Raw genomic sequence first — 11,320 nt, 5'->3', positions numbered from 1 at the left:
TGATCAGGGCCAGAAAAAGAGGAGGGCGGGCGCTGTGTTGGGGGTGCACTGACGAGTTGTCTGCTCTTCTTTGACAGTAGTAAATGCAGTGTCACCCCTGTCAGAAAGGGAACAAGATTTGTGATCTGTAAATACAGGGGGGGGGGGCACAATTCTGATGGATGGGTACAATAATCTATGGGTACACTGCAATGGAGACACCTGATGTAGGGGGACATTGCGATGGGGACATCTGATGTATGGGAACACCTGATGTATGTGGACACTGTGATGTGGCCACTTGGTGGATGGGGACACTGTGATGGGGACACCTGATGTATGGGGACACCTGATGTATGGAGACGTGACGTCTGATGTATGGAGAGACTGTGATGGGGTCACCTGATGTATGGAGAAACTGTAATGGGGACACCTGATGTATGGGGACACTGTGATGGGGACACTTGCTGGATGGGGACACCTCATGGATGGGGAAACTGTGATGGGGAAGCCCGATGTATGGAGGAACTGTGATGGGGACACCTGATGTATGGATACGTCTGATGTATGAAGAGACTGTGATGGGGACACCTGATGTATGGGGACGATATCCTCCTGTATTTCTCAGTGCGGGTTTCCTTTAATAACAAAGCGCTCAGTCTGCAGACACGTTCTATCTCCGCTATCAGACACTTCCGTGCTTTAAAGGGGTTAATAGTGAGTAGCCTGTCCTGTGCCCCTCCCACTAGAGGGCGGATCACACCTACAGTATGACAGGAGCCACGCCCTTCTGCACAGAGCACCTCCTAACCACGCCCCTCCCTGTCAATCCTTACGTGTAAGCTCCTGCAGATTCTCGATCTGTCCGCCCCCTGGCTGGATACTCCCCGTAGGCGGGGCTCTGCCAGTCAGTGCACGGGCTGCCGGCTCCATGCGCCCCGGGACCCAGCGGAGACAACATGAGGAGCGGCTGCAGCAGCGGGGCCATCCCGGGCCTCCTTCTGCTGCTGGTGTTGGGGAGCCGGACTGGCAGAGGTAAGGAGGAGCGGAGAGCGGGCGGTATGGTTCCGGGTATTCATCCTCATTGTCCTCTCCATGGCTCGCCCTCCATCATCGCATCCAGGCCGGGCTACATCAGTACCAGAGCGCTGCATCCCATCACCTGACCTCCCCCCCATCATCATTATCCTCATCATCATCCTCATCATCACCGCCCTGCCACTGTGTGATAATCCCACCTACATTAAGCCCACAACATAGATCCGATCCGGGCTCTGCTCCCCCATCATCACTTTCCAGGGACCCCCGGACCACACATCGCCCCCCGCCATCCACCGGATTCATCTTCTGTAAAAAATGCTCGGGCTTCAGAAAATACCCTTCCCCCTGGCTGACTGCAACTTCCCCCAACCAGCAGGCAGCCAGGGAAGTCCAACCCTCAGCCCTGCATGCTTTGTCCCCGGTCAGGTGACACGGAAAGCAACTCACCTTTGCAGCAGCCAGGCATGGGGGGGCAATTGTGTGTGATTGTAGCACAGGCTTCCTAATACATAGGGAGGCGAGGAGACCCCTCTAATGGTACCTGGAAGGCAGAGATGTGAGGGGCAGATCTACACAGGAGAGGGCTGTGTGTGAAAATTGGAGACACTGGGCACCATGTACTTATGTCTCCCCTGGTGACCCCCGACTTATCCTTCTCTCCCCCTAGTGACCCTCAACGTATCTGGTGATCCCCGACTTATCCTTCTCTTCCCCCCTAGTGACCCTCAACGTATCTGGTGATCCCCCAACGTATCCTTCTCTCACCTAGTGACCCTCAACATATCTGCTGACCCCTGACATATCCTCCCCCCCCTGCTGACCCCTGACCTATCTTTCCCCCCCCCCTTGGTGACCCCAACATAGCCTTCTCCCCCCCCCCCAGTGACCCCTGATTTATCTGGTGACCCCTAATGTATCCTTCTCCCCCTAGTGACCCTCAACGTATCTGCTGACCCCTGACATATCCTCCCCCCCCCCTGCTGACCCCTGACCTATCTTCCCCCCCCTTGGTGACCCCAACATAGCCTTCTCCCCCCCCCAGTGACCCCTGATTTATCTGGTGACCCCTAATGTATCCTTCTCCCCCTAGTGACCCTCAATGTATCTGGTGACCCCCGACATATCCTTCCCCCCCATTGACCCCCAATGTATCTTTCTCCCCCCTAGTGACCCTCGACGTATCCTGTGACAGACATATCCTTCTCCCCCCTAGCGTCCCCCGACGTAGCCTTCTCCCCCCTAGTGACCCCTGATATATCTGGTGACCCTCAACGTATCTGGTGACCCCCGACATATCTTTCTCCCCCCTAGTGACCCTTGACATATCCTGTGACCGATTGTATCCTTCTCCCCCTGGTGACCGATGTATCCTTCTCCCCCTTGTGACCCCCGATGTAGCCTTCTCTCCCCTAGTGACCCCCAAAGTCCCCCCCCCCACGTATCCTTCTCAGAGTGAATGATCACCCTAATGTAAAGATCTCTCTCTCTGATCACCCCAATGCTCAAGTATGTAGCGTCACTTATCACCTGGGTACATGAAGAAACGTATTCCCCAATCACTCCATGCTAGTCCCCTCTCACCAGCTACACCTTCACTAATGGAGACAGCTAATCGCCTGAAGCCCATCTCCTTCACTGGAATCACCCCTCACCCTGTACTCCTCGCCTTCACTGGAATCACTCCTCACCCTGTACTCCTCGCCTTTACTGAAATCACCCTTCACCCTGTACTCCTCGCCTTCACTGGAATCCACCCCTCACCCTGTACTCCTCGCCTTCACTGGAATCCACCCCTCACCCTGTACTCCTCGCCTTCACTGGAATCCACCCCCTCACCCTGTACTCCTCGCCTTCACTGGAATCCACCCCCTCACCCTGTACTCCTCGCCTTCACTGGAATCCACCCCCTCACCCTGTACTCCTCGCCTTCACTGGAATCCACCCCCTCACCCTGTACTCCTCGCCTTCACTGGAATCCACCCCCTCACCCTGTACTCCTCGCCTTCACTGGAATCCACCCCCTCACCCTGTACTCCTCGCCTTCACTGGAATCCACCCCCTCACCCTGTACTCCTCGCCTTCACTGGAATCCACCCCCTCACCCTGTACTCCTCGCCTTCACTGGAATCCACCCCCTCACCCTGTACTCCTCGCCTTCACTGGAATCCACCCCCTCACCCTGTACTCCTCGCCTTCACTGGAATCCACCCCCTCACCCTGTACTCCTCGCCTTCACTGGAATCCACCCCCTCACCCTGTACTCCTCGCCTTCACTGGAATCCACCCCCTCACCCTGTACTCCTCGCCTTCACTGGAATCCACCCCCTCACCCTGTACTCCTCGCCTTCACTGGAATCCACCCCCTCACCCTGTACTCCTCGCCTTCACTGGAATCCACCCCCTCACCCTGTACTCCTCGCCTTCACTGGAATCCACCCCCTCACCCTGTACTCCTCGCCTTCACTGGAATCCACCCCCCTCACCCTGTACTCCTCGCCTTCACTGGAATCCACCCCTCACCCTGTACTCCTCGCCTTCACTGGAATCCACCCCTCACCCTGTACTCCTCGCCTTCACTGGAATCCACCCCTCACCCTGTACTCCTCGCCTTCACTGGAATCCACCCCTCACCCTGTACTCCTCGCCTTCACTGGAATCCACCCCTCACCCTGTACTCCTCGCCTTTACTGGAATCCACCCCTCACCCTGTACTCCTCGCCTTCACTGGAATCACCCTGTACCCATTTGATGGCTGTTTACTGCCAGCTTGTGCCCATTTCACCAGCTGCTAGTATCCTGTTATTTCCAGGCTTTCAGACTTTCACTGCCAACTTTGCTGTGTCTCCTCAGCCATAACTTGTAATCCTCACAAACTCCAAGCATGCATCCTGCTGTTCAGCTGAATCTAGTGAGGAAGTGCAAAGATTGATAGTGATGCTGAGTTCAGTAGCCCATAGCAACCTGGTTGAGTTCTCAGTAGCCCATAGCAACCCGGTTGAGTTCTCAGTAGCCCATAGCAACCCGGTTGAGTTCTCAGTAGCCCATAGCAACCTGGTTCAGTTCACATAAGCTAAGCTGATTGGTTGCTATGGTCCAGGGCAGCTCCTTGCACTCCCTTACTAAGCCTGTTAGTATATTTGCTGAGCATTATTCAGCCCTTTTTTGCTTTAGTTGGCTGGATATTGCCCATCTTCACCAGACTATACCATCCCCTGGCCAGCATTATTTTTCCTTTTGAACCCTGTCTACTCAGAAATATAAGAGTGATGGCAGAAAAAGAGCACGGGGTCCATGGAGTCAGCCCTTTTTGCCGGAGTATAGCCCTATGTTTGCCCCGAGCAAAGTTTTTGTAAGCCAAATCTAGTCACAGTATTGTAAATGAGATCTATATAGGAGAATCAGGATCTCCTTCCTCCTGCTGGTGATCCCTTAAGATCTATATAGGACAGTGATGGCAAACCTTGGCACCCCAGATGTTTTGGAACTACGTTTCCCATGATGCTCATACACTCTGAAGTGTAGTTGAGCATTGTGGTAAATGTAGTTCCAAAACATCTGGGGCTCCGAGGTTCACCATCACTGATATAGGAGAATCAGGATATCTCTCTGGTGATAACTAAAGATCTATATAGGGCAGTGATGGCGAACCTTGGCACCCCAGATGTTTTGGAACTACATTTCCCATTATGCTCAGCTACACTGCAGAGTGCATGATCATCATGGGAAATGTAGTTCCAAAACATCTGGGGTGCCAAGGTTCACCATCACTGATATAGGGGAATCGGGTCACCCTGCTGGTGACCCCTCTAGTGATAACTAAAGATCTATGGGAATCGGGTTCTCCCTCTAGTGATGTACCCTCGAGGGATCCCCAGCTGTAGGATATGCTGGTTTATCTTCAGTCACATCACCGACATGCTGTCAGTCTTTAGTAAATCATCTCATCATTCTAGCTAGTACCCATCTCACTCCTGGCCTCATCACTCAAAACACCTTCCCGTCACTGGCCAACTCACTGCTTGGCTCTCTCTCCAGCGCTTCCCCCCTCTGACTGCGAGGAGAACCAGTTCCAATGTACAAACCAACGCTGTATCCCCAGCCTGTGGAGATGTGATGAGGACGATGATTGCTCCGATAACAGTGATGAGGAGGGCTGCCGTGAGTGCGGGTTCTGGGGGGCATTACTGTAATATCTGCTTTTGATGTTCTGCTGGTTGGAGTCCATAAGCTGTTGCATCACCTCTTGTGAGGCAGAAATTGGAATGATTTGTGTTTGTCAGTTATACATACATATGCAATGCTCGGGGTTTAGTAGTTTGTGTCCATGGAGAAGCTGTGGTGGTCGGCTACTTCTCTTCAGGCAGAGATTAAGAGAATGGTGAGCTTTTTTATACAGTGGTGTACATGGGCTACTCAACATCAGATCTGGAGGAGTTCATCACTTCCAGAATGCTTAATGAGATTGGACTGTATATATTCGTGACTGGACACTGTAAAAAAAAAAGTGTGTGTGTGTGTGTATATATATATATATATATATTAGTAGTGGAGGCTACGGAGATTGTCATTGACCATTCTGGCCGGCATCATGTCTCCAGCCATATTGGGATTGAGAAACAAATCCTGAGACAACCGATAACGTGAGGGATTGAAATCGACTATGTTGATTTACTTTGGCAAATCTCCCATCCACCTGGAATTAGCCAGAATGAAATGTGCATGTTTAATTCACGGCCTCCATAGCCATAAACATGCACACTGGGCAATAAGAGTGCGTTAAACATTTTCTAGTGGTTTATTATTGCCTTCATGTTTGGTTGTTCTCTGTCTATGGCCACCTTCATGGCATACATTCCTGACACGGCGCCAGGAGCCATGTAAAATGCTAATGGGCACTGTGAGGGGGATTTACTAAAACTGGTGCACATGGAATCTGGTGCAGCTGTGCAGAGTAACCAATCAGTTGCCAGGTTTTATTGTCAAAGCTTAAGGCCCCTTTCACACGGGACGGATCAGTAATGATTCCCCCCCGTGATGATCCGCTTGCTCAGCTGGGAGCGCTCCGTTGTCCCCGCTGAGCCGGCGGTGGACAGGGCGGTCTCTGCACACTGCAGGGACCGCCCTGTCAGCTCTCCGCTCTCCTCTATGGGGGATTGGATGAGCACGGACCGTCTGTCCGTGTTCATCCGATCCGCTCTGCAGACAGATAGAAAAATAGGATTTTCCTCCGTCTGCAGAATCGGACAATTGCGGAGGTGGACGATCGCTGGTGTCTGCGGATGTTTATCCGCTGACACCCGCTATCCCATAGGAATGCATGTATGTCCGTATTTCAGCCGCAAACGGATGGACATACTGTCCGCATGTGTGAAAGGGGCCTAAGTGGTTGTAAACCTCAGACACGAAATATGAACAAAGCATATCCATCTAGTGTGTACTTGTCTCCATTAGGGCCAGTTCACACTATTGCGATGTGAGAACCCTGCAAATCAAGTGCAGGTTCCCGCATTGCACCCGGCACTTGATTTGCAGCGTGCACACTGCCATATGCGAACTGCTGGGGAGTGTCATTATATGTTAACGATGCCCCCATTTCAGCTCGCATATCACACTGCGAACTGACAGATCGGACATGAATCGGATTGCATATGTGTGAACACACATGCGATCTGATTCTGGTCCGACCTGAAAAAAGGGTCCCGTGCGTGTTTCCACCGAATGCAGTGCGATATCAGCCATACTATCTGTATGGCTGATATTGCACCACACAGACATCGCACGTAAGGTGAACAGCAGTGCGCTGCACATTACATGCGATGTCTTCCATCGCAATAGTGTGAACCGGGGCTTAAGAACACAAAGTGTAATTTCTGTCTGCTGCTTTGTTCCTCTAGCAGCATGAATTACTGCTGACAAGTCTTCATGACACCAAGAAAATGATGACAGAGGAGGGACCTCCCAGCTGATTGACAGCCTTAGCTCTGTTGCTATGTGGGGGTTGCTAAGGGGGGGTGTGTCCCTTCTCTTCAATCAGCCCCCAGCTCTCCTCGGCTCTACAAAGTGTAAATTCAGCTGTCCGCCCCCCCTTTTTTTTTTTTTTTTTTTTTTTTTTTTTTTTTTCTGAACACTCAGACAAGCTTTATAAATTCAACACTTTGAATAGAAGTAGAAAAGAGAAGACTGCAGATAAACAGGTACAAACTATGTAGGAGGATTTGTTTTAATCTCGGTGTATCACCTAAGGCCAGTCACTGTACTGGGTATATGTAAAGGTTTACAATCCCTTTCATTGAACAAGCTGAAGTTAGAAGCTGATTGGTTACAATGCACAGCTGCACCAGATTCTGTGCGCACCAGTTTTAGTGTTCCAAGCATAGAGAGATAATACAATGGCTGTGGGTGTCAGTGCTGGACACATCTCAGATGGTGTTTGTACTGATAAAGTTGCCTAGTGAGGAACGTGTGCTATCAAATATCATGCGTGCCATTGTCATCGGCCCTATAATGTGCGGCGCCGGCGATGCATACAAAACCAGATAATGCACATCAACACATTGCACAGATGTTAACTAGCACCCTTTAAAACAATGGCTGCGCTGTATGCATGCATTCATGTGCTTTTAAAAGCTTAGGTGTGATTGGGCTCTAAAGGTAACGTGTAAGGATGAGCTCAGGCGTGTTCGCATGGACCATGTGCTGAGCCCGCCAGGAAGTCGGTGCAGCGATGTGCTAATTGCAGGCAGTGAGACATTTTCCCGATGTGCGGCTGCAGAGATCGGGCAATGTCTCACTGCCTGTTATTAGCGCAGCGCTGTGCCGACTTCCTGGCGGGCTCTGCACGTGGAGTATGTGAACACGCCTGAGCTCATCCCTAGTAACGTGTACTGAGAAAATGCGTGGGCTGCCGTTGCAGAACTCTCCTTTTGAAGATGCTAGTTGCCTGGCTGTTATGCTGATCTAAAGATTTAGTACTTTGATTTACTGATTTGCTGCAAGTATTCTAATCAGATGCTCTGACTTCACTAGATGCATGCTTGTTCTGTGTCAGTGGCTCATAAAATATTGAGGCTTAAAGGGAGCCGAGGCAATTGGCATTTTCAGCAGGACAGCAGTAGCAGCCTGTGTGGTCCTGGTAAGATATCTAAACATGGGGAAAAGTCACTTGTATTTGCACAGATCTGTAGAAGTGTTTGGCTGGATTTATGCCTTTTCATGTACATTTTTATGTGTTATCAACACGCCTTTTGTATGCGCTGTCACTGTTATCAATAACCCTTGACAATGGGGTTTATTTACTAAAGGCGAATCTACTTTGCATGGCAAGTGCACTTGGACGTGCAGTCGCTATAGATCTGAGGGGGACATGCAAGGAAAAGAAAAAATCTGCGTTTTTTGCTTGTACACGATTGGCTGATATAAATCAGCAGAGCTTCCCCTCAGTTTGGCCCCTCCCCCCTCAGATCTACAGCGACTGTACTTCCAAGTGCAGTTGCAGTGCAAAGTGGATTTGCCTTTAGTAAATCGACCCCAATGTGTCAAAAAATGGTCAACATCCTCCCCGACAGATACAGACTAGTACAATGTAAACCAATGGCTAATGGGATTCCTCTTGTCATGTGACAAATCTCATAGGTGTGAAAGGCAACTTACATTTGAACATGAGGTTTTTTTTTTTTTTTTTTTTTATAGTATAAATAAACAACTGGTGCAAGTTAATTGTAATTGCTTCAGGCTTTGTTCACACAGGCGTACTACAGTGTACACCTGTGTGAGCGGCACTTTTGACCGTACAGGTGTTCTGGGCATCCCCATGCAGATGGTTCCATTCATGTCAATTGGGGTGCAGCGGCTGCATGGGCACAGCTACTGCCAATATGACAGCCATGTGTGTGCGGGTGCATGGTCTTGAACGCACAGGGGTTGATTTACTAAAACTGTAACACTCAGAATCTGGTGCAGTTGTGCATGGTAATCGGCTTCTAATTTCAGCTTGTTCAATTAAAGTGTTACTAAACCCACAACAGTAAAATCAGTCTGTATATGCAGTAAAGCATGCTTGTTTTACTCACTGTGTGTTAAAAGGTTGTTTGACCCTGTCTCCTCTGATCCTCCCCATCTTGTATTGTCTCCAAAACATGTGCAGATAAGACAGTTACTGGAGTCAGGCTGCACATGCTCAGTTTCGTGTGTATTGCTAAAGAGTTTTTTTTTTCTTGGGGAGAGTGCATGTGATCAGCACATGGCCAATCAGCATTGCCCAAACGGAGGGTCAGGAGTTCTATATGATTCTGATAGGATAGCTAGTGAGGTATGAAAACTCCTCCTCCAAGCTTTTACCCAGGCACTAATAGAAGTCACAGGAAGGCCATATACTACTGCTGAATATAAAATAACTGCATTTCCATGTTCTGTGTACTGTGGAACACCAGATACAGTAAATGCAGGGTCCTGGGTTTTGTAACACTTTAAAAAGGTTGTCAACCCGATAAAAAAAAAAAAAAACTGTAAGACAAAGGCATAATGAGCTAGTATGCATCACATACTAGCGCTGCATGAAATGCTTACTTTTTTAGAATGAAGTGCCCGCACTCCTCTGAGATGGCTGACTTCTTCCCTGGAGTTTCTTCTGGGTTTGCGGGCTCTGGCTCTGTGATGTCACTGCGTGCGGGAGCTGCCGGTTGCAACACAGGGCCCTGAAGAAACGGCATCAGTCGTCCTTCAGAGCTCATGCGCCGATGCCGGCATGTACAGTAAATATCTCCTAAAAGGTACAAGTTTTGGCGATATGTACAGTACCTACAGGTAAGCCTTATTATAGACTTGCCTGTAGGTACAGTTAAAAAGGAAAACTTTACTTCCGCCTTTTAGACTTTGACAATAAAACAAGGCTGTTGATTGGTTTCTATGAAAAGCTGCACTAGATATTGCACTCTCCAGTTTTAATAAATCTGCCCCACATTGTCAGTGTTTGGGGCCTGTGCATGCGCACGCCCCATCCAATTGGGAGTACTGGCTGTGCCCCAGTTGCTGTGAATGGAACTGCCTGCATGGAGATGCACAGAACACCTGTGCATCCCTTTGCAGGCAAGCATGGACCTCGCATGGGTGTATGCTGTAGTACACCTGTGTAAATGGGGCCTTATACTATTATTATTTAGAATGTGACATGAAACTTCATATACTGTATAGTAGAGATGCACCGACATTTCGGCCGCCAAAATGTTTCAGCCAAAAATTGTGTTTACGGCATCCGGCCATGGTGCTGCTAATGGCACGGAAAACGCACTGTGTTTTTACTGTAAATTTGCGGCGATTTTACCTTACTGTGCATATTGGGTTTTTGAAAGGTCATATGACTCAAACATGACATGGGTGCGTTAATGATGTGTTCTTGCTGCGTTTTCAATGCATTTGAACTGGGAGATTTTATTTATAATTTTTTTTTTTTTTTTTTTTTTAACTGACAAAAAATGCAGCAAGCAGGATTTTTATCACCACAATGGAGTTGCAACGAACCAGTGTGAAGACATACATAGAATTTTTAAAGGGATACCTTTTTGAGCTTTTCTTGCGCTAAAGGTGGCAATAATGGCCGACGATCAATTCATATTCATTTAAATTGATATTAATTAAAAAGTCGAATACAATTCTATATAAAAACATACTTTTTTTTTTGTTTTTTTCTGTTTTGGTTTTCAGCCAAGTGCATCCTGCAGTTTTGGTACCCAAATTTTTGGTGCACCTCTGTTGTATAGTGCTTTTTGTAAAAAGAATGCTGCTTATATTTTAGCATAGTAACACACGCCTGCTCTGTATAATCCGGTGCTCATGATGCATACAACGTATATAATCTGGTGTTTATGATGCATGCAGCATATACATAATCTGGTGTTTATGATGCATGCAGCATATACATAATCTGGTGTTTATGATGCATGCAGCATATACATAATCTGGTGTTTATGATGCATGCAGCGTATATATATAATCTGGTGTTTATTATGCATACAATGTACATAGGGTGGTATTATCCAGCAACGTCTCTATTGCTGGAATTTGTAGCAGCGAAGCACCGACAGTCTGTATTGTAATGGATCTTTGTGTGGTCTGGGCTGTCATTGTTTGTGTAGCGCTGTGTTTGCTATCAATGGGGATGTGATGAGTCTATTGATTGCGGTGTGCATTCTCTGTTCTGGCACCTGCGGAATGCTGTCTGCACCTTGCATAGCACCTGTTAGTGACAACTACCCCGCCAAGCTGGCCAATCTCTTCCCTGGTGCACCTTTCCTCCTCCGCCGTC

General features: G+C 48.7%; 1 protein-coding gene across 4 annotated transcripts in view; it reads left to right on the top strand.

Moving 5' to 3' along the window:
* The first annotated feature begins 854 nt into the window (after positions 1-854).
* LRP8 (LDL receptor related protein 8) overlaps positions 855-11,320 on the top strand; it is a 318,719-nt gene continuing 308,253 nt past the window's right edge. For 3 of the 4 annotated variants that reach the window (XR_013262404.1, XR_013262403.1, XM_077453319.1), the window contains exons 1-2: positions 863-1,014; positions 5,056-5,178. Coding sequence is in view for 1 of the 4 variants with exons in the window: in XM_077453319.1 (XP_077309445.1) it covers positions 939-1,014; positions 5,056-5,178 (199 nt within the window). In the remaining 3 variants the exon portion in view is untranslated. Of the gene's footprint in view, positions 1,015-5,055; positions 5,179-11,320 lie in introns of all 4 variants that reach the window. The other variant, XR_013262405.1, reaches the window with a different exon arrangement.

The sequence above is a fragment of the Lithobates pipiens genome, unplaced genomic scaffold (assembly GCF_037356315.1).
Source record: "Lithobates pipiens isolate NorthernLeopardFrog02 unplaced genomic scaffold, aLitPip1_a1.2 Scaffold_23, whole genome shotgun sequence".
Lineage (NCBI taxonomy): Eukaryota > Metazoa > Chordata > Amphibia > Anura > Ranidae > Lithobates > Lithobates pipiens.
The sequence above is the reverse complement of the archived record's forward strand: the minus strand, read 5'-3'. Positions and strand labels throughout refer to the sequence as shown.